This window comes from Eleutherodactylus coqui, chromosome 6 (assembly GCF_035609145.1).
Source record: "Eleutherodactylus coqui strain aEleCoq1 chromosome 6, aEleCoq1.hap1, whole genome shotgun sequence".
Taxonomy (NCBI): Eukaryota; Metazoa; Chordata; class Amphibia; order Anura; family Eleutherodactylidae; genus Eleutherodactylus; species Eleutherodactylus coqui.
In genome coordinates this window covers 19,333,020-19,356,242 of record NC_089842.1, presented here as the reverse complement: position 1 = coordinate 19,356,242, position 23,223 = coordinate 19,333,020, and the positions used below count along the sequence as shown (strand labels likewise).

The window sequence follows — 23,223 nt, the reverse complement described above, 5'->3', positions numbered from 1 at the left end:
TAATGGATCCGTCTTTTTAGGTAAATATCTTCTAGTTTCTCACTGAGTCAGCACAGAAGAAAAACAGATCTGTTAATGAAATAACGGAAACTGATGGAAGTCTTTTCATTTTCATCCGTTCTCCACTGAGAACCATGTAAAGAAAAACCAGGACCGCGCAGGTGATTACGCCATCGTTACCGTGTTAATAAATGGCCATCTGATTAAACAGACAAACCAGGAGCCCTTAAAACCACCACTGAATTCAAGGGGAAGGTAACCAAAAAAGCTGGTCTCCATGGATAGCCCAGGAGCGTGATGTCATACTGCTCATTAACATAAACGGCGGGAGACGTCTGTATCGGGATTTCTGGCAAACGGAAAGGTTGGAAACAAAATAAGCATTCTCAATATGCCCGAGTCACATATAGAACGCCGGTAATGGCAGCTTGTGTGCCTAAATCTTGGAGATCGGGTCCCTTTAAAGGGCTGGTCCGATTACCTGACAACCCCACTTCAGTAGGGCTGCCTTTGTTAAAATAACCACTTGTTCTCCTCCTGGCATTGTCGCTCACATCCCGAGTGCCATGATGCCAGGAGTTCATGAATGCGGCACTGCAGTCTCTGATTGGCTGCCGTTGTCCCCCAATTTCCTGTGACATCATCTGTCACAACAAACACTGGGACCACAGCGGGGCTGCAGCACTGAATTCCGGCAGAGGGGTAAGTAAACTTCAGTTTAGCATTGTAACAGAGGTAGCCCTGTTGAGGCATGAATTTCAGGTAATTGGACAACCCCTTTAAATAAATACATATCCTATACATGGGGGAGGGGCGGAGCCTCTGGCTGTAAGTCATTACGAAAAACTCAAAATGTGTCCCACCATTTTATTAGAAAAATAAGAAATCATCCAAATCGCTATAAAGTCCTATGTGCGATACAAAATATTATGTTCTAGTCAGCCGATAGATGGCGTTACTGGTCTCGCTCTTCCTTCTCCAGTTCAGCCAGTCTGGAATCCACTTGCCTGGAGATAGAAGTGAGACGGAGTGTTATTAGCGCACAGCCGGCAGGACGGCCCTTCATCCTGTACACCTTTGTAGGAGCCTCCTTTTACTTTGCACCCATCTGGAATTCTATTTCTAGTCACATCCAGAGCTGCGTTTATAATTCTGCCCGTCGTTGCATGGAATCTGATGGGTTAGGGAGCGTTCACACGGCATATTTTGCTACGCTGTGGGATCAGTCACTGCTATCGAAAACAGTATAAAATGTGGTGTGAACGCTCTCTGAGTGACCCAACAGCTCAGCTATGATTGATCCACCACTCAGGATTGCTGGCAATCAGCTGATCGTCTGGCACGCTGTCAGCAGGACCGATCATCGGGGTCGGAGCAGGAAGTCTCAAAGGCAGGTTTGCTCTCATTTATTTCAAGGGAAGCGAAGCCGCCTGAGATTTCCAGCTCCAACCCCACTGCACTGACAGAGGGCCGGGCAATCAGCTGATCGCCAAGGATCCAGGGCGGTAAATCCCTAGCAAACAGCCATTGATGGTCTATTCTGAGGAGGTCATCAATAGGATGCCTGGAAAACCCCTTTAGAGCGGATGTACGACATTACCGGAGTCTGGATCGCAAGGACTCTCGCTGGTCACGCAACACCTGAAGCAGAGGGTCATCGGCGAAATCTGTGCCATCCGAGTCTGAAATGCAAAAAGCGAAGAGGTCAGGTTAACTTGGCATCTCGTTAGGGGTTTCCCGCGAATGACATTAAACCCCTGGGGTCCGGCCGGCGATCCCGAGATCTGTGTTCCCTGAAACCTCCATAAGAATGGAGCGGTGGTGCGCACACGTGTGACCACCGCTCTAGTCACTTCTATGGGAAGGAGGAAGATTGCCCAGCGCATGGATCTGCTCCAGTCCTATAGAAAGGACTACAGCGGTGGTCCCGTTCCCATGGCAGATTGAAGGCGCACAGATCTCGGGATCGCTGAGGATTAGAGGGGTCAGACCTCCCAGTGATCAGAGATTTAGCCCCCTACCCTGTGCTTGGGTGAGGAGTGTCACTAGTGGGAAACCCCTTTAAAAACACGGTGCTGGGAAAAGCCCTGCATGAGTCTTACCCTAGAGCGGGTGCTCCGCTGACTGCCCGACTCCTTCTCTAATAGGCCGGGATCACAGAAGTCTCCAACTTCGGCTATTTAACCCTTTGATCATGCTATGGTCACCATTTATGGCATTGCTCAAGGGGATCCCACCCTTTAATTGGCTCATCAGGTTTCACGGTGACATGATTAGGGAGCCCCGTGAGCAGGGAGATGTCCGATCGGTCTACGGCAGAGGCTCCCAGAGTAGTCTATATGGACCCCCAGGGGTCAATTGTGACTTGCAGGGGGTCCATGTCAGCAAGAAAAAAAACTTGGGGTGTATATGACGTAAATAGGGGTCCAGGTGAGCGGACTTCATTTAGGCAGGTCGTCGTCATCAACATTTAGGCGTTCTATAAATGACATAATCCACCTTCCACGGATTGTACAGAATACTTAGAACACAAAGACAAAGCCTTGATATGTCATAACATTGTACGTCTTGGGCTCTGGCGAAGGACAAACAGACCTGCGCAGTCGCCGATTTACCTATAAAGTTTCTACTGTACATGGTTTTCACGTGATCCGCCAGAGCCCAAGAGGTTTTGCGCGAACTATACCCATCTGCCTTGTGGGGTGCCTTGTTCACGGGCAAGTGCTTACAAGTTTTCGTACCGGCAGCGACGCAGCGCAAGAAAGTTTTTGATAGCTTTTCCAGCTTCAGACCTCGTGGCAGGGGTTTTAGCGCGGTCGCCAAACTTCTTACGAGAACAATTTTTAAAAATCAATTGCAGATCGCTGGAGGTGGAGATGTGAGACTATACCTCGCCGACATCAGAGCATCCGGCTCGTCCCCCCGGTAACAGCATTATTTGTGTATTTTGGGTAAGAGTTTTACTGGGTTCGGATTGGTTTCATCCCAAATCTTTACATTTTGTTTTTTTCAATAAAGATCTGCATACAAATTGTACAAGTTTTTCTTTTTTTTTACAATTGTCAGCAGCGTGACTTTAATAAGTTAAGGAAAATTCAATATTAGGCCAGCAGGGGTCTACCGATCGGCAAGTGGGCTACGGGGCAAACAGGTTTAGGAACCCCTGGCCTACGGGAATGAACAGTCGTACCTACAAGCGTCTGTTCCCATAAGAGATTCTCGGCTCAGGTAAAACAAGAGTAAATGAGCTCCGAGGGTCCGATGTAAGGAGTCAGAGAGCGCAGTCCGTGTAAAACCCCTCGATGCGAAGAAGGGAGAAGGAATATATTTAGCTGGTCATTAAAGCGAACCTGTCAGGTGATTTACGGCGGCCTATCAGAGCGCATATGATATAAAGAGAAGCCGAGCTCTGATACACAGGGGAGTAAATCCTGACGGGACTCCTAGGAGCGACTGCGAGGGTCTCAGTTACCCGTCTACACAGTGACCGACAGTCTTCTCTGTGCGCACCCTGATGGCGCTTCCTTATGGAAACTAGAGCCGTGACCCCGGCGTGCGGCATAAAATAATGTGACAAGTTTTCTGTGGATCAGTTTCAGTGTGAATCCACGTTAGAGTGATCTGAGTGACCTCTAACGAGCCGGGTCATCAGTGCTAGACTAGTCGGGGCCAGGATGTCACTGCCGACCATGAGGGGCTTTCTTATGTAACGGTGTGGAGAGTATACTGAGAATGGTGTGATCGAGGGAAACATCCAGCAAAGGTGATCCTCAGGATGGAAACAACTCGTCACCGAAAGGGGTCAGAGGGGGATGTCAGGAATCGTTCTGAGAACAGGCGCTGCACAGACAAATATAAAGCTGGTGCTCCAAACGAATGTGTCAGAAGACACAACTCGCTATTCCCTAGCACGGATGGCTGTAACAGACGACCAGTTCCAGCAGTATTGTGTCTAAGAGAAATAGGCGACACTCCAGCGGGCAAAAAGAGCGCAAAAATTTTATCATTGAGCAGCAAAAAAACATCTGCTAGTCAGATGGACCCAGATTTCTGTTGCTCCATGCTGAATGGGGGCCAGAATTTGGCACAAGCAGCATGAAATCGATGACCCCTTTCTGTCAGAACATGTTAGCACCGCAATGTAATCTCTGCAGCAACTGCAAGCAGCTTCCTGTCCGCAGGGGCCGATATTCCTGTAGAGCGATCTCATCACCGAGTGGAATCTAAAAGGCCTATTTGGACACAACGATTATCGCTCAAAAGCCATCTTTTGGGCGATAACCGTTGCGTCTAAACGCACAGCCATCGTGCAAGCTAGAAATCACTGATGACTTATCAGCGCCACACGCGGATTTTCTCAACGGACGGCGCTGATAGTGTTCTTTCAGCTGGTATCCTGCTAGCAGTTCTCAGCGGGACACCAGCTGAAAACTCAGAGAACAATGCAGCTGTTTGCATTATAGAAAACAGCTGCTTTGTTCTCGGAGCTATTATGGCAGTATCCTGCGCCGCCTGCATTAACTCTTAAATAGCTAATTAGCTAGAGTTATGCAAAGATGATCGCTCAGAACTGTCACTCAAACTGTCATTTGAGCGATTTTTGATTTACACTGAAAGATAATCAATGGGTCTTAGGCCATGACGAGACGGGACCAAAATCCAGCGGAATGACTGCACGGAAAAAAGCCAGATTTCTGCAAGAGAAATGCAGCTTCAAACCCGGCAGCCTTTTGCCACTGGTTTTGGAGCAGGTTTGCCGCCTGCATTCCGCTGCGGCCATTTCTCCCATTAGCGAGGACAGAGGCCGCTGTGGAAATGGAGAAAGAATTGACATGCTGCATCTTTGATTTCCATGTGGCATGTCAATTTCAGTGTGGCTTGGCCGCAGCATGTGGATAAAATTTTTTGCAAATCTCATCCACTTTGCTGGCTTATCCCGGGAAAAAAAGCCGCGGGCGGATTGTCCGTGCAGAAATTCTAGACGGAAATTCCACGCAATTCCGCCCGGTGTGAACCCAGCCTAAGGGGCTGAGATCTTTGATGCAGAGCCAAGTCCACATGCGTAGATGAAGGCGATCCGTGCGCGGAGGCGAAGAGAACTACAGATTCTTGGCTTTCCCTTTTCCGGACGCTCCTGTATACCAGCAGGAAGGCATCTGACTGACAGCTCAGGAATGAGATCCGTACCTTCTGCGGCTTCTAGAAGATGTGCGGCAATCCCTACAGGCTGCGGATCAGCGTCATCCTCGCCGGAGGGGGTGGAGGGCTTCCGCTCTCTTTTCTCAGGCTTGGGCTTTGAAGATGGCAGCAGAGAGAAAAGTCGTTCTGAGATCACCTGTCAAGAGGAACCAAGAGGAGAACAGAGTGAAACAGGAAGCGGGAACTGAAGAGCAGCCGGCGGCGTACAGAGACGAGGATCTTAGGGGGAACCGATTACATAAAGAATCACATCCTATAGAAATAGTGAGGTCCCCGATATAGGGCAGGATTACAGGATCCCCCCTGACGGAGGAAGACCCCGTATTACACGGGCAACTGATTGGGAACCTGTGTGACAGGCGCCTCCAGCCGATCTCTGGGGTGCCAGCAGCAGGACCCCCTGAGATCAGCTGATCATTGTGGGAGCCTTCTAAGTATAAGGGATTGTCTGAAACAGAGAACCGCTTTACACATGAGCCACGTTGGGTATTAATCTGCTGCTCAAGAAAGTTACGGGAACACTTTGGCCCAATGTCCACGGGCGGATTTGATTTGGGGAACCCACGAGGGAGAGCCGCAAATCAAACCGCTCATAGAGTGCATTAGCATCCACAAAACAAGTTTAAGCATGCGGATGTGATTTTTTTCCCCGTGTGCAGATCGCATGCGCGGGAAGAAATCGCAGCATGCTCCATTTTTCTGCGGAACCCACAGGACGGCTTCCATTGAAGTCAATGGAAGCCGTCTGATCTGTGGCCCACCTGCAGCGGTCACGGTGGATGTGCTGTGGATCCGTGGGGAAGCAGGAAATTAACATAGTTTAGTGGGTTCAAAGGTCATGACCGGTTCCCTTTTAGGCCAGCTCTTCAAATGCCGATCTTAATATTATTTCTGTTAGCGCACAATGCGCCTAATAAATGGGGAGATGCGCGCCCCTTCTGTTATTAGGAAAGTCTCGGCTGCTCCATGCTTTTACCCCATGTGTCAAGACAATGGAGCAGGTACCAGGACACGGCCGTTACACGAGGAGAGCTGAACGAGGCAGGAGAAAGGTGCCAACCCAGCATCAGGACCAGAGGAACAGGAAGAACGCTGCCAAAGCCCTACGAAACGGCCATCAGTGGCCTTGTGACCAAACTGTCAGAAACAGACTCCATGAGGGCCCAACGGCCGGTAGTGGGACCTGTGATCACAACCCAGCACTGTGTGCAGCTCGATTGGCATTCGCCAGAGAACACTAGAATTAGCAGGTCCGCTATCGTCGCCCTCTTACATTTTCGCACTGAGCACGTGACAAAAGTGAAAGAGCCCCGTGTCTCGCAGAGTGCTAAGGCAGCAGAAATGCAGTCTTAAAGGGGTTGTCCCGAGGCAGCAAGTGGGTCTGTACACTTCTGCATGGCCATAATAATGCACTTTGTAATATACATTGTGCATTAATTATGAGCCATACAGAAGTTATAAAAAGTTTTATACTTACCTGCTCCGTTGCTAGCGTCCTCGTCTCCATGGTGCCGACTAATTTTCGCCCTCCGATGGCCAAATTAGCCGCGCTTGCGCAGTCCGGGTCTTCTGCAGTCTTCTATGGGGCCGCTCGTGTAGAATGCCGGCTCCGTGTAGCTCCGCCCCGTCACGTGCCGATTCCAGCCAATCAGGAGGCTGGAATCGGCAATGGACCGCACCGAAGCCCTGCGGTCCACGGAGACAGAGGATCCCGGCGGCCATCTTCAGCAGGTAAGTATGAAGAAGCCGGACCGCCGGGATTCAGGTAAGCGCTGTGCGGGTTGTTTTTTTCTGTCTCGCGCCGAACGGGGGGGGGGGGGGGGGGGGGGGGGGTTAAAAAAAACAAAAAAAACCCGTTTCGGCGCGGGACAACCCCTTTAAGCTCTCGCTCATGAAGGTTGCAAGTTCAATCCCCACTTGGTTCAGGTAGCTAGCTCAAGGTTGACTGAGCCTTCCGAGGTCAGTAAGATGAGTACCTAGCTTGGTGTGGGGGTTGTGAGCAAAGTGTTCTCTTATATTTTCTGAGCAGTGTATATCAAGCATCAAGACCACCCAACTATTGCCAGATCGATGCAAGTAAGAACGAATGCACTTGGCACCAAGGACTGGTAGGAGCGTCTTTGCTGTTGCGCCCCTTACCTGCTCCATTGCTTGGCGAACAGGTGATTCGGAAACCGGACCCACCACAGTTTTCGGTGGAAGTTGATGACCCGGTTCCATCTTTTCTCTTTTCCTCCTGCTTCGGTCTCCTTTGGGCTTTCTTCTTACTTCCTCCACTTGCTCAGCCTTCCTTTGCTGTTCAGGAGGCGGCTTACGCTGGTGCGGCTGTGCCAAGTGTCCTACATGAAGCGTGCCGCCATCACTGTCCCTGGTAGCTGAATAAACAACCTCCTCCTTCTGCTCTACCTGGGGGGCACTTGGCACACCCTGGCTGCGGGCGCAGGGCAGGAGGTCACACAGGAGGTGCAGATGTGGAGGGACGTTACATGTTGGGGTCACACTTGGACTGGCCAGAGGAACATGGGGGAGGTAGGACACGGGAATGTGTGGCTGCGATGAAACACAAGCGCTCCGTACTGCCCCTTGTAGCGATACTTGGCCAACAGGATCAGTAGAGTCATCTGTATAAAGAACCTATGGAGGAGAGGAACATGAATGGAGGCGACATCACTAAATTAATCAGCACCAGAAAAACCGCTTTACTTTAAAACTTTATCTTTCCATCAATGTCGCTGTGCGAGGACTTTTTTGTGGGGCGAGCTGCAGTTTTTAGTAGTACCATTTTGGGGTGCATATCACCGATTTTAAAAAAAAATAAAAATTTGAATAAAAAAATTGTGCCATTTTAGAATTCTGTACTTTTTTCCCCCAGAGTTCACCATGAAGATAAAAAGGACGATATGTTAATAGTTTGTCCTTTCCGATACCAAATGTGGTACTTTTTACATAGCTTAGATTTATATAGGACATTTTTTTTTTATTTTAGTTTTTGAAAACTTTATTGCACCATTTTCTATATTGCATTTACCCCCATCAGGGGCTTTAACTTGAGATCACTTGATCACAAGTTTCCAGTGCTGCCTACTGAGCCTACTGTGGACCACAGGCTGCACTTAATAGGCATCTGTGCACGACAGCCCTGGGAACCTTCCCTAGGCCCCAGGCTGCCATGCTAACCCATCAAATCGGTTATGGGCGGACAGCTGGGGCAACAGAGGGAGTCCCCCCCCCCCCCCATCCTCAGCCAGACTTAGACATATGGTCAGCTTTGATCGTGGCATTTAAATATTTAATAGCCGCCATCGGAGCCAACTCAGATTGTGGTTGAGTACAGGGCCGACTCCGCTCCATACACCTTCCACAACCAGGGTGAGAGGGCTTGTAGTAAGATTTAATTCATGCCCCATGAAGAGGTAAGAAGAAGCAACTGCCCTGCGGGTGCCCCTTCCCCGGGCTTGTTCTTTTAATCATTGTCCCCATTAACCACCTGCAGTAGTTCTTCATCTAAGAAGCTCAGATCCTCCCTGCGGTCGGAGTAGTCATCCGTTCTCTGTGCGGTGAGACGGCCTATGGGCATTCTCACTGTACAGGGTGGGTAGGGCATTAACTCTGTACATGAAGGCTCTTTACATGGCCACTAGTGTGTCCGAGAAATGTAGTCTTCACTTCTGAAGTACGCGGTCACATGACCCCAACTGCAGGACCACCCAATCCTCACAAGTGCGACGGAGCGGCGGATTCAGGACAGCGAGAAGGTGGGTGAACGCAGTGTTACATGAATGATCTAGAAACACAGGATCTCCATACAAACCCATTAACCCTTCTTACTTTGGGTCCACATACCTGTTTGGAGATTCGTACTGGTGGAGAAGGGCTGCGTTTACGGGTGGGGAATGGCAGAGTCCCTTCTCTTGCCTGCTCCATCTTCCTGCGCAATCGCCACTGATATAAAATGTCTTCTTCAGGCGCCGGGTGGGCTCGCACGGATGGGAGGTTGGGTCGTAGAACCGCTGCAACAGGGGCTAGAAAAACAAACCAGGGTTAAACTCTTCAAGCCCAAAAACGTTCGGCATGTATGAAAATCGGAGCTTTCATTACCCGCGTCCAGCAGGGGGAGCCTCGTCCTGCGCCCGCCACATTCGGAGCTGGAGACATTGGACATCGGGGAAGAACCCAGACCTTCAGAGCTTACAGGGCCCTCGCTGCTCAGAGACGACTCGCTGCCGCAGGACATAGAGAAAGGCACACTGATTAGGCTCTGGCCAGAGAAGACGCCCCGATGCTCATCTGAATGCCGCAGCCTCTTCAAGTAGCTAAATCATGAGATCTTGAGTAGTGTACCCCACACCAATCAGATATTGATGACCTATCACCCTTCAAGGAAACCCCTGTAAAGGGACTGTGCCAAGATATAAGGTTATCTCCAATCCACAGAAGAGGAAATAACTTTATGATGTGCGGAGGTCCAATCGCTGCGACCTCCACTGCAGCTGAGAATGTAGGTCTCAGAGGTGGCCGCATGAATGGAGTGGAGGTCGCACATGAGCATTGCTGCGCCATTCATTACAATGGCAGTGCTGGAGTTTGCCAAACTGGAGTTTGTACTTGACAAACTCCAGTGCCCCCATTGAAATGAATGGAGCAGTGCGCATGCGCAACCGCTGTTCTATTCATGTGAGGACTTTCTGAACCCCTATTCTCAGGATTAGTGGGGGCCAGTATTTGGATCCCCACTGATTAAAGTTATCCCCTATACTGTAATTAGAATATAACCTTCTATCTTGGCACAACCACTTGTTCCATTCCCAAAATTTAGTGCGCTGTGGAGATAGCGGATGTATGCCACATATATAAAGCCATCCTGATAAATGTAGCGGCTCACCTCCTCTGTATAAGCTTCCCTGCTCTAAGCTGGAGTCCGGCAAGGTCAACATCTTCAGGACAAAGCCCGGAGTCATCCAGAGAGCTTACCTGAGAAACAGAGAACACAAGACAAGACCTCAGAAGAAAAACCCCAAACGTCACAAAACCCATTATGTAGCGCAAAAGCAGTGACTTACGTGAAGAGCGGGAGACTTTTCCAGACTGTCAGACGATTCCAGAGGAGCTGAAGTTCCTGCAATTACATCAAATCTGTGACTGCAGATGAGGTTTAGATCCTTCTACTTCTAAGGAAACGTAAAAAGGGTTTTCAAAAACAAACAAACAAAAAAAAACAATAAAAAGACGGTCATCGTTTGATTGGTGACAGAAGTCGTCATCGGATGCTAGTAGTCAGTGGCGACCGCATACTACGCCTCCTGTAGGCCAATATTATGTCATCACTCCACATAACAGTTTGCTGTGAACATATAGAGGTCCTCCACCGCCAGCGCTCACCTGAGTCCGGCCAGAACCGCTGCACTTCTGGGCTCATCGACGACTCCTGCAGCCACCAAAAGTCTTTCAGTCCAGTATGTGGAGGAGATCGCTCCCTGCGACTGGTGGGACGCCCACTGCGAAATCTTGTTATGTACCTGTCAGTCCCGTCACAATGTGCTTAGAAGTTAATATATAATATATGAGTTACATCCTGTATTATACTCCAGAGCTGCACTCACTGTTCTGCTGGTGGAGTCACTGTGTACATACATTGCTTATCCTGTACTGATCCTGAGTTACATCCTGCATTACACTCCAGAGCTGCACTCACTATTCTGCTGGTGGAGTCACTGTGTACATACATTACTTATCCTGTACTGATCCGGAATTACATCCTGTATTATACTCCAGAGCTGCACTCACTATTCTGCAGGTGGAGTCACTGTGTACTTACATTACTTCTCCTGTACTGAGCCTGAGTTACATCCCGTATTATACTCCAGAGCTGCACTCACTGTTCTGCTGGTGGAGTCACTGTGTACATACATTACTTATCCTGTACTGATCCTGACTTACATCATATATTATACTGCAGAGCTGCACTCACTATTCTGCTGGTGGAGTCACTATGTACATACACTACTTATCCTGTACTGATCCCGAGTTACATCCTGTATTATACTCCAGAGCTGCACTCACTATTCTGCTGGTGGAGTCATTGTGTACATACATTACTTATCCTGTACTGATCCTGAGTTACATCCTGCATTACACTCCAGAGCTGCACTCACTATTCTGTAGGTGGAGTCACTGTGTACTTACATTACTTCTCCTGTACTGAACCTGAGTTACATCCCGTATTATACTCCAGAGCTGCACTCACTGTTCTGCTGGTGGAGTCACTGTGTACTTACATTGCTTATCCTGTACTGAGCCTGAGTTACATCCTGTATTATACTGCAGAGCTGCACTCACTAATCTGCAGGCTTCAGAGCTGAAATCTCCCAGCAGAAGCAGCTTGTTCAGCATCTGCGCAGAGCTTACTGTGGTGAATTGCATTCTGGGAAGCACTGCCTTTACACCAGGCTCTGTACAGTACACTAACAGTTTCCTGATCAACTAACCTGCTCGCAGGACACAAGCTGCCGTTCCCAGTAGAATTTTGCATGCAACTCTGGAGTGTAAAAAAATGCAGTGGTGCCCATTAGTTGTGGCTATGGCGGATAGAACTGACCCCATACCCAGTGCCAGTAATCACCTCGCTAGGACTGACTCTCCAGATTCTGGGCCTCTCGGCTTATCATTCACTTCATCTTTGGAAGCTGCTGCCGTCTCATCCCGCTCTGGAGTCTTACTGCTGCCTTCGGTAGAAGGCCATGATTCATCAAAAGGCTCAGAAGAGTCCGATTCAGGAAGGCCGGGCACCAGACGCTGGGATCCCACGAGGAAGCTGAGATCAGGGGGGCTGAGTGCTTCAGAGAGGTGGTGAGGAAGAGACTGGAGCCGTTTAGGACTGAGAACCTGAAGACGACACACACAGTTAGACAACTGTCACACAAGCCCCGGTTACACTGAACCATCATTTACAGTTAGGTTTACATTGTGCTTTGACAGGCAGAATTAGACAATCCACAGCACTATACCGTGCGGTGACAGGAAAGGTAATTGCTGAACCAATTGCAATAATCTTTGAAAATTCATGAAGAACAGGAGAAATCCCAGAAGATTGGAAAAAGGGCAAATGTTGTCCCCATCTTCAAAAAAGGGAAGAAGGATCCAGAAAACTACAGACCTGTGAGCCTGACTTCTCTGCCGGGAAAGATCTCTGAACAAATTATTAAACAGCATGGGTTTGTAACAAACAAGTCATGCCAGACGAATCTAATTTCCTTCTATGACAGAATCACCGACTGGGTTGATCAGGGAAATGCGGTGGATATAGTATATCTTGACTTCACCAATCTGTCACAGCACACACATCACCTTGTATTGAAGGGAAGGTTTGTCCTTAGTATCACGGTGCACGCCCACCTCGATCCTGGATCCAATATATAGTAGAGCCAAGCAAGAAGGAGAGAAGCAGCACTCCAGGGAATTATCTCAAAGAGTTGTCTTTATTGTGCCCACAACGTTTCAACCCTAGTTACACGGGTCTTGACAAACTAGGGTTGAAACGTTGTGGGCACAATAAAGACAACTCTTTGAGATAATTCCCTGGAGTGCTGTATATCTTGACTTCAGTAAAGCATTTGACAAAGTATCTCATACCAGACTTATTGAAAAAAAATGACCAAATCTGGATTGACAAGGCGACTGTTAGGTGGATTCACAACTGGCTGCGTGATCGTACCCAAAGAGTGGTCATAAATGGCTGCACATTCAAGTGGAAGAATGTGTCAGGTGGGGTACAACAAGGCTCTGTCCTGGGCCCAGTGTTGGTCAACATTTATATAAATGATCTGGAGGAGGAAATTGATGGGAAACTGATCAGATTTACTGACGACACAAAGCTAGGAGGGATAGCCAACACTAGAGAAGAGAGAGAGTATTCAAAAAGATGTAGAAAAGCTTGAACAGTGGGCGGCGACTAACAGAATAGTATTTAAAGGGGTTTGTCCCGCGAAAGCAAGTGAAGTTAAACACTTCTGTATGGCCATATAAATGCACTTTGTAATATACATCGTTCATTAAATATTGGCCATACAGAAGTTATATACTTACCCCCCCCCGATGTTGGCGTCCCCGTCTCCATGGCCGCCTTCTGCCTCGATAAGACGCGCTTGCACAGTCTGCCTCTTCTGTCCCGTTGAAGGGGCCGCTCCGGCGTGCTCGCGCCACACAGCTGGTCTGCGCATGCGGCGCGAGCACGCCGGAGCGGCCCCTTCAACGGGACAGAAGAGGCAGACTGCACAAGCGCGTCTAATCGAGTCAGAAGAAGGCTTCGGTCGGCGCCATGGAGACGGGGACGCCAACACCGGGGAGGTAAGTATATAACTTCTGTATGGCCAATATTTAATGCACGATGTATATTACAAAGTGCATTTATATGGCCATACAGAAGTGTTTAACTTCACTTGCTTTTGCGGGACAACGCCTTTAACAAGGAGAAATGTAAGATCCTACATCGGGGCAAGAAAAATGACAAAAGCACATACAGAATGGGAGGAATTGGGCTAAGCAGCAGCACATGTGAAAAAGACTTGAGTATACTGATAGATCATAGACTGAACAGGAGTCAACAGTGTGATGCAGCAGCCAAAAAGACAAAACACAAGTCTGGGATGTATTAAGAGAAGCATAAAGTCTAGATCATGTCTAGAGGTAATTATCTCCCTCTACTCCTCCTTAGGGGGCCTTCACACTGGCGTCAAAATCGTGCGAGATTTGTGCGTTGCGAGACTCACATATATGAATGGATTCATTCACATTTGCAATGTTTTCCTTCATGGCACCACAGCATGTTCTATCTTTTTGTGATTTTGCCCATTGCAGCAGCAGCACCGTCCCCATTGAAAAACAAGTGGGAAAACTCTGCGATCCTCTTCCGCATCTGTGACAGCCGCACCGAGGGATTCCTTCAACCCCGCAGTGAAAACAGCCTTGCATCACACGAAAACACTTCGCATCCACGGGTTTCACATGGATTGCGAGGGCGATACCGGGCCTTAATTCACGGTCCAATATCGCCCTCACCAGGGTGAAGATACCCTTAGTCAGACCTCATCTGGAATACTGTGCCCAGTTCTGGCACCCCACTTTAAAAAAAAAAAAAAAAAATAATAGACAAACTGGGGCAAGTTCAGAGAAGAGTTACCAAGATGGTGAGCGGTCAGGTCCACGGTTGCCAGATTGAAGGAGTGGCATCTCAGAAAGGGTGATAAGTCCTTATTGAGGGCGATGAGACCCCCACTGATCCTAAGAGCTCGCTGCAACAACGGGGGATCAGTGAGAACACTGATCCTTGCTATTAACCCTTTACATGCCACAATCCATGTTGATCGTGGCAAGCAAAGACTTCACAGAGAGAGGACGCTCCTCTTGTGAAGTCATCGGCCCTCCACTATATGATTGCTGAGGGACCATGGGTTGCTATGGCAACTAGATCCCAGACAATGAATGAAGCAATAGCGCGCCGGGTCGGCCATGGTCTACGATCGCTATTATTAGTGGTAATACAATGCAGTACAGAAGTAATGCAGTGTTTTATAATAGTGATCATAGGATCACAGGTTCAAGTCCCCTACAGGGACACAAATATAAAAAATGCAATGAAAAGTGATCAAAAAAGCTGTATGTACCCTAAAATGGTATCAATAAAAATGACAGTTTGTCACAGAAAAAAGAAGCCCTCACAGCGCTTTCTCCATGATAGGAGGCCCCACATGCACAGCGCTGCGCCATTCAATCAGTGGGAGTACAAGCGCTGCACAATCTCTGGCGCTCCCACAGGCAGACATGCATGTAGGGACCTTAAGGACCCCCGTTTTCGGTATCTGTGGACGTTTCAGCAGTTGGACCCCCAACAATCATTAGGCTATCCTCCCTTATCCTGACGGTAGTACGTTCCGCGTATTCTAATCCCCGGGCGCTAGGAGTCGGCACAAGTTACCTGGCTAATCGCGGCACTTACGGTTTGTTTCTGCTCCTCGCTAAGCGGCTGCGGCGCGGACGGGTGATAATGGGTCCGAGTTCTTGTCTGGATGGGGAACGGATCTCCCTGGTTGGAGAACACCGCAACGCTGCAAAAAAAATACGGGATGCCTGGAGTGACATATATAATGTATAGCGTATACTCATACACAACTGTATATCGCATTTGTAGACACACGGCGGGCGACGTCCCCGGGTCACCAACACACCCTGGAAAATGCAGTATCAGTGACGGCCGCACAGGGATCATCTATTATTAAGCTGCGGATCGGCTTCCAGTCAGCGGCACAGACAATGGAGGAGATGAAAGGCACGAGCCGCGGACACTTAGAGGTACCTACAACTTGGGCGGTGGCGTCAGACACGCTCACCTTTAAATGGTCCAACATGCTTGCGTCCAATTTGGGTGAAGCCTTATCCATTGCGCCCCCTGCATGTAGCTCTGTGGTATTGCCTCTCCTATACTGGAATTATTTCAGAGCTGGCACAGATCCCACATTCTTCCATCAAGGCCTCCACAGCAGCCGTTAGATTGGAGGTTCTGCTGCTTTGTAGACCGGGAGTCGTTCTCCAGCTAAGTCACTTGAATGGGGCTGGTCGCAGATCCCTGTGCAGCCAGGTGGTGGCGTTGTGCAGTGTAAACCAACGCTGCGGCCCTTCATTCCCACCATTGGTCAGGATGGAACAGCCTCTGCATAACGTGACGACACATCCTACCAACACGCCATCACTTCGTAAAATGGAACGCCCCTCTAATGGAGCCATAGTGACCAGGCGTTGCCCTGGAGCCCTAATCTTTAGCCCCTCTTGCACCCTTATAGTACTTCACAGTTGCTAGGCAGTTTCCGTGAGCCACTGTAGTGTCCGCACTATTACTTGCAGGTGTCAGCTGGAAACTAACAATAGACTCCAAGCCTGTCTAATCTACAGTAATAATACACTGCAATACAGAGGTATTGTAGTGTATTACATAAGCAATCAAAGGTATTAGGCTGGCTGTCCACGGGGGGGGGGGGGGGGGGGGGCGTCATTGGGAGATCCGCGGCGATAATCGCACATGGAGCTCGCATAACTCGCTTTCCATAGGATAACTACAGAAAGCGCAGCCTACTACAGACGAGCGGAAAATCATAGCCATTCTCCACAGTGCACCCATCATTAATATAGGCTCATGGCGGAGACCTTTTAGTACTATATATATATATATATATATACACACATACATACATACACACACACAACCCCCCCGAAACACTGGCGCAATTTCTGTGCTTTTCATCATGTCCCCATCCCCCCACCCCTCCTCCAAAAACAAAATTTGAAGTGTAACAAAACTTTTTAAAAACTTCTCGCATGTCACTAGTTGTCAGAAATATTCATCAGTGGGGGTCCGGGTGCTAAGACCCCCACCCATCACTAAAACAAACAGGAAGCTGCTGTAGCTGTTGTACGGCCTCCACTGAAAATCTATGAAGTCTATCCAGCATCCATAATAACAGTCGATCGGTCCGGCTCTCAGATGAGCGCTTCTGCCCCTTCACTTTAATGATCGGTGGGGGTCTCAGCCACCGGGCCCCCCTGGATCAAAACATCCAGCGTATCACTCTGAAGTTTTTGAAAAGTTTTGTTACACTTTAATAGAAGTTAGAGAATACATTAGATGGGGCCAAAAAAAAAAATTATATATATATATATATATATATATATATATATATATATATATATATATATATATAGATACACATACACACAAACTTGTTAAGAAATAAAACAAAAAGTTTTGACTTTCAAAATGTGGAGATCAAAGAATCCCCCCCAAAATAGCTGCGCCATTATGTACCAATCCAGACGGCGTCCTTAAGAGGTTTAGGGGAATCCAGCCTGAAGCATCTGGTGCCGATCCGCTAGATCGGTGATACTTAATAGATCGGTGAAGGTCCGACTCACTAGAGAGACCCAGCCCCCCGCACCCATCCCCCCCCCAGACCACGGCAAGGGCCAGCTTCAATGGAATGGTGATGGCAAGTGCTCAGCAGTTTCCGTCAGTGACATAGACTTCAAGTGAAGCAACATGGCGTATGCTTGACCACCGCTCCATTCAGATTTGTCCAAGCTGAGGGCTTACAAGTGGGGTCCCCAGTCTGGCAGCATCCGGACCCCCACCGGTGCTTCATGCTGGAATACCCCTTTAAGTTACAGAGACGTGGAGTGTAACTCATGAGCACACATGGAAAGGGATGATTCAGCCAGGTATTTTACGCACCCGCTCTTCATGGCCGGGGGTCTCTGCGGGGACCTCTTCTACTCCAGACTTCACCAATCTGCAGCAAGAAAATACATCAATCACCTGGACACAACGACAGACCCGCCGCCCGGGCTCTCCTCATCCAGGTTAACAATTAGATTTGGACTTTCCCATTTCTGTTTCTGGTAAAGTTGGCTGACCCTGTCCATGGGGGCCATCATGGCGGTCAAGCATTATCCCCCCAAAATAACTGGGCACCTGAGAAAAAAAAAAACAAACAAACAACTGAGAGTAATCTTTATTTCCGTCTGTTAATACTCAGTGGGGCTCCTTTGGCCCTAATGACATTGGATACTCTCTGATACACTTTAGCTGGCATTTCCCTCCATTCATCCTGCAAACGTCTGGCGAGTTCTCTCAAAGAAAATGTATTGACCCTCCTACAATGGCGCAAGGAGTGTTGTCATTGGACAGTTGAGTAACGGAAGAACATTCTATGAATTGACAAATCGCGCTACTCCATCTTCACATCAGATGAGGTGCCAGGGTGTGGGGGACGCCGGGGGAACGCCTTCTGTTGTGCTAACAGTTAAGTTCGGTGGAGGTTCCGTTACAGTCTGGGGATGTTTTACCTGGCATGGTCTCGGTCCGTTGCGTGTAGTGACAAGAACCATGACCACGGAGGTGACCCTGACAGTCTTGACAATAATGGGCTGTCGGCAATGTGACGATACTCTGGGAATGGTCGGCCATACTTCCAACAAGACCACGCACCTCGTCACGCATCCAACGCTGTGTTATATTAGTGTAAGAATGTGGATGTCCCACGATTGGAGCGGCTGCACAGAGTCCTGACCTGAACATCCTTGGGATGAACTAGAACTTTGGGTCAGGAAATATGAACAGCATCCATCTTCTTAGAGAGAACTAGCCAGACATTTGCAGGATGAATGGAGGGAAAAACAGCTGAATTATTAGACATTAGTAGAAAGTATTTCACAGAGAGCATCTGATGTCATTAGGGCCAAAGGAGCCACTAAGTATTAACATATGGAAATAATGCCTACTTTTGATTCTTGCTGAGGGGTTCATTTACTTTTGGTAGGAAAGGGTTTTGGTGGTTCCAAGCTGCCCAGCACACGACGCCCCGGCGCTGCCCAACGAGGCCCGGGGTCTCACAGCCCAGCACACGACGCCCTGGCGCTGCCCAACGAGGCCCGGGGTCTCACAGGTGTGACTGCCAGAGATTGCGGATTAGATGGTACTAGAGCCTCCATGCCCGCCCATATCACATCCTGTATCCAAGCTAGAGGCGGTACAACAGGGTACTAGAGCCTCCATGCCCGCCTGTATCACATCTTGTATCCAAGCTAGAGGCAGTACAACAGGGTACTAGAGCCTCCATGCCCCCCATATCACATCATGTATCCAAGCTAGAGGCGGTACAACAGGGTACTAGAGACTCCATGCCCACCATATCACATCTTGTATCCAAGCTAGAGGCGGTACAACAGGGTGCTAGAGCCTTCATGCCTGCCTGTATCACATCTTGTATCCAAGCTAGGGGCGGTACAACAGGGTACTAGAGCCTCCATGCCCGTATCACATCTTGTATCCAAGCTAGAGGCGGTACAGCAGGGTCCTAGAGCCTCCATGCCCACCTGCATCACATCTTGTATCTAAGCTAGAGGTGGTACAGCAGGGTACTAGAGCCTCCATGCCCCCCATATCACATCTTGTATCTAAGCTAGAGGTGGTACAACAGGGTACTGGAGCCTCCATGCCACCTGTATCACATCATGTATCTAAGCTAGAGGTGGTACAACAGGGTACTGGAGCCTCCATGCCACCTGTATCACATCATGTATCTAAGCTAGCGGCGGTACAACAGGGTACTAGAGCCTCCATGCCCGTATCACATCTTGTATCCAAGCTAGAGGCGGTACAGCAGGGTCCTAGAGCCTCCATGCCCACCTGCATCACATCTTGTATCTAAGCTAGAGGTGGTACAGCAGGGTACTAGAGCCTCCATGCCCGTATCACATCTTGTATCTAAGCTAGAGGTGGTACAGCAGGGTACTAGAGCCTCCATGTCCCCCATATCACATCTTGTATCCAAGCTAGAGGCGGTACAGCAGGGTACTAGAGCCTCCATGCCCCCCATATCACATCTTGTATCTAAGCTAGAGGCGGTACAACAGGGTACTAGAGCCTCCATGCCTGCCTGTATCACATCTTGTATCCAAGCTAGAGGTGGTACAGCAGGGTACTAGAGCCTCCATGCCCCCCATATCACATCTTGTATCCAAGCTATAGGCGATACAACAGGGTACTAGAGCCTCCATGCCCCCCATATCACATCTTGTATCCAAGCTAGAGGCGGTACAACAGGATACTAGAGCCTCCATGCCCCCCATATCACATCTTGTATCTAAGCTAGAGGCGGTACAACAGGGTACTAGAGCCTCCATGCCTGCCTGTATCACATCTTGTATCCAAGCTAGAGGTGGTACAGCAGGGTACTAGAGCCTCCATGCCCCCCCATATCACATCTTGTATCGAAGCTAGAGGCGGTACAACATGGTACTAGAGCCTCCATGCCCCCCATATCACATCTTGTATCTAAGCTAGAGGTGGTACAACAGGGTACTGGAGCCTCCATGCCACCTGTATCACATCATGTATCTAAGCTAGAGGCGGTACAACAGGGTACTAGAGCCTCCATGCCCCCCATATCACATCTTGTATCTAAGCTAGAGGTGGTACAACAGGGTACTAGAGCCTCCATGCCCCCCATATCACATCTTGTATCTAAGCTAGAGGTGGTACAACAGGGTACTGGAGCCTCCATGCCACCTGTATCACATCATGTATCTAAGCTAGAGGCGGTACAACAGGGTACTAGAGCCTCCATGCCCCCCATATCACATCTTGTATCTAAGCTAGAGGTGGTACAACAGGGTACTAGAGCCTCCATGCCCCCCATATCACATCTTGTATCTAAGCTAGAGGTGGTACAACCGGGTACTAGAGCCTCCATGCTCCCCGTATCACATCTTGTATCGAAGCTAGAGGCGGTACAACAGGGTACTAGAGCCTCCATGCCCGCCTGTATCACATCTTGTATCCAAGCTAGAGGTGGTACAACAGGGTACTAGAGCCTCCATGCCCGCCTGTATCACATCTTGTATCCAAGCTAGAGCCGGTACAACAGGGTACTAGAGCCTCCATGCCTGCCTGTATCACATCTTGTATCCAAGCTAGAGGCGGTACAACAGGATACTAGAGCCTCCATGCCCCCCATATCACATCTTGTATCTAAGCTAGAGGCGGTACAACAGGGTACTAGAGCCTCCATGCCTGCCTGTATCACATCTTGTATCCAAGCTAGAGGTGGTACAGCAGGGTACTAGAGCCTCCATGCCCCCCCATATCACATCTTGTATCCAAGCTAGAGGCGGTACAACATGGTACTAGAGCCTCCATGCCCCCCATATCACATCTTGTATCTAAGCTAGAGGTGGTACAACAGGGTACTGGAGCCTCCATGCCACCTGTATCACATCATGTATCTAAGCTAGAGGCGGTACAACAGGGTACTAGAGCCTCCATGCCTGCCTGTATCACATCTTGTATCGAAGCTAGAGGCGGTACAACATGGTACTAGAGCCTCCATGCCCCCCATATCACATCTTGTATCTAAGCTAGAGGTGGTACAACAGGGTACTGGAGCCTCCATGCCACCTGTATCACATCATGTATCTAAGCTAGAGGCGGTACAACAGGGTACTAGAGCCTCCATGCCCCCCATATCACATCTTGTATCTAAGCTAGAGGTGGTACAACCGGGTACTAGAGCCTCCATGCTCCCCGTATCACATCTTGTATCGAAGCTAGAGGCGGTACAACAGGGTACTAGAGCCTCCATGCCCGCCTGTATCACATCTTGTATCCAAGCTAGAGGTGGTACAACAGGGTACTAGAGCCTCCATGCCCGCCTGTATCACATCTTGTATCCAAGCTAGAGCCGGTACAACAGGGTACTAGAGCCTCCATGCCTGCCTGTATCACATCTTGTATCCAAGCTAGAGGCGGTACAACAGGATACTAGAGCCTCCATGCCCCCCATATCACATCTTGTATCTAAGCTAGAGGCGGTACAACAGGGTACTAGAGCCTCCATGCCTGCCTGTATCACATCTTGTATCCAAGCTAGAGGTGGTACAGCAGGGTACTAGAGCCTCCATGCCCCCCCATATCACATCTTGTATCCAAGCTAGAGGCGGTACAACATGGTACTAGAGCCTCCATGCCCCCCATATCACATCTTGTATCTAAGCTAGAGGTGGTACAACAGGGTACTGGAGCCTCCATGCCACCTGTATCACATCATGTATCTAAGCTAGAGGCGGTACAACAGGGTACTAGAGCCTCCATGCCTGCCTGTATCACATCTTGTATCGAAGCTAGAGGCGGTACAACATGGTACTAGAGCCTCCATGCCCCCCATATCACATCTTGTATCTAAGCTAGAGGTGGTACAACAGGGTACTGGAGCCTCCATGCCACCTGTATCACATCATGTATCTAAGCTAGAGGCGGTACAACAGGGTACTAGAGCCTCCATGCCCCCCATATCACATCTTGTATCTAAGCTAGAGGTGGTACAACAGGGTACTAGAGCCTCCATGCCCCCCATATCACATCTTGTATCTAAGCTAGAGGTGGTACAACCGGGTACTAGAGCCTCCATGCTCCCCGTATCACATCTTGTATCGAAGCTAGAGGCGGTACAACAGGGTACTAGAGCCTCCATGCCCCCCGTATCACATCTTGTATCAAAGCTAGAGGTGGTACAACAGGGTACTAGAGCCTCCATGCCCGCCTGTATCACATCTTGTATCCAAGCTAGAGCCGGTACAACAGGGTACTAGAGCCTCCATGCCGGCCCGTATCACATCTTGTATCCAAGCTAGAGCCGGTACAACAGGGTACTAGAGCCTCCATGCCGGCCTGTATCACATCTTGTATCCAAGCTAGAGGCGGTACAACAGGGTACTAGAGCCTCCATGCCCGCCTGTATCACATCTTGTATCCAAGCTAGAGCCGGTACAACAGGGTACTAGAGCCTCCATGCCGGCCCGTATCACATCTTGTATCCAAGCTAGAGCCGGTACAACAGGGTACTAGAGCCTCCATGCCGGCCTGTATCACATCTTGTATCCAAGCTAGAGCCGGTACAACAGGGTACTAGAGCCTCCATGCCTGCCTGTATCACATCTTGTATCCAAGCTAGAGGCGGTACAGCAGCGTACTAGAGCCTCCCTACAAGGGGTCGGTTCTCCACAATAAGTGACCCTTTTGCTCTGATATTGTAATCACTCATATCCTCAATGTTACAATCACAGAGAAGGTCTCATCTGACAACTTCTAGGGGAGGGAGGGGACTGACGATGAGTGTACTAATATAAGAGAGGAGAGCCGCACACGCAGCACAGCCGCAGTGTATATATGTATACAGACAGCTAATGACGTACTATTATCAGCCATCACTCTTTACCTCTTCTCTGCTGGACTCGAACCTCCCGCCGTTTCCGGCCTTCGGTCTCTTAGCAACCGTCACCCTATCGCAAAGGATTCTGGGAGTAACGTATCTTCCAACGGCGCTTTGAACTACATTACCCATCATTACTTCAGCGTGAAACGGCGCCTCTCTACGTCATGACGCACGTACGGAGGGCGGATCTCTTGCAGACAGCTCTGATTTG

The 23,223-nt window shown here is 49.2% G+C and overlaps 1 protein-coding gene across 1 annotated transcript; it reads right to left on the bottom strand.

Moving 5' to 3' along the window:
- Positions 1-862: 862 nt before the first annotated feature.
- Positions 863-23,115, bottom strand: PROSER3 (proline and serine rich 3). The gene is made up of 13 exons (XM_066606404.1): positions 23,016-23,115; positions 17,474-17,531; positions 15,191-15,299; positions 11,819-12,081; positions 10,579-10,715; positions 10,260-10,315; positions 10,082-10,170; positions 9,298-9,419; positions 9,043-9,221; positions 7,339-7,833; positions 5,188-5,335; positions 1,601-1,682; positions 863-1,007 (listed from the first exon to the last, which is right to left on the bottom strand). The coding sequence occupies exons 2-13, from the start codon at positions 17,482-17,484 to the stop codon at positions 956-958; spliced, it is 1,743 nt and encodes a 580-aa protein (XP_066462501.1). The 5' UTR covers positions 17,485-17,531; positions 23,016-23,115; the 3' UTR covers positions 863-955.
- Positions 23,116-23,223: the final 108 nt, after the last annotated feature.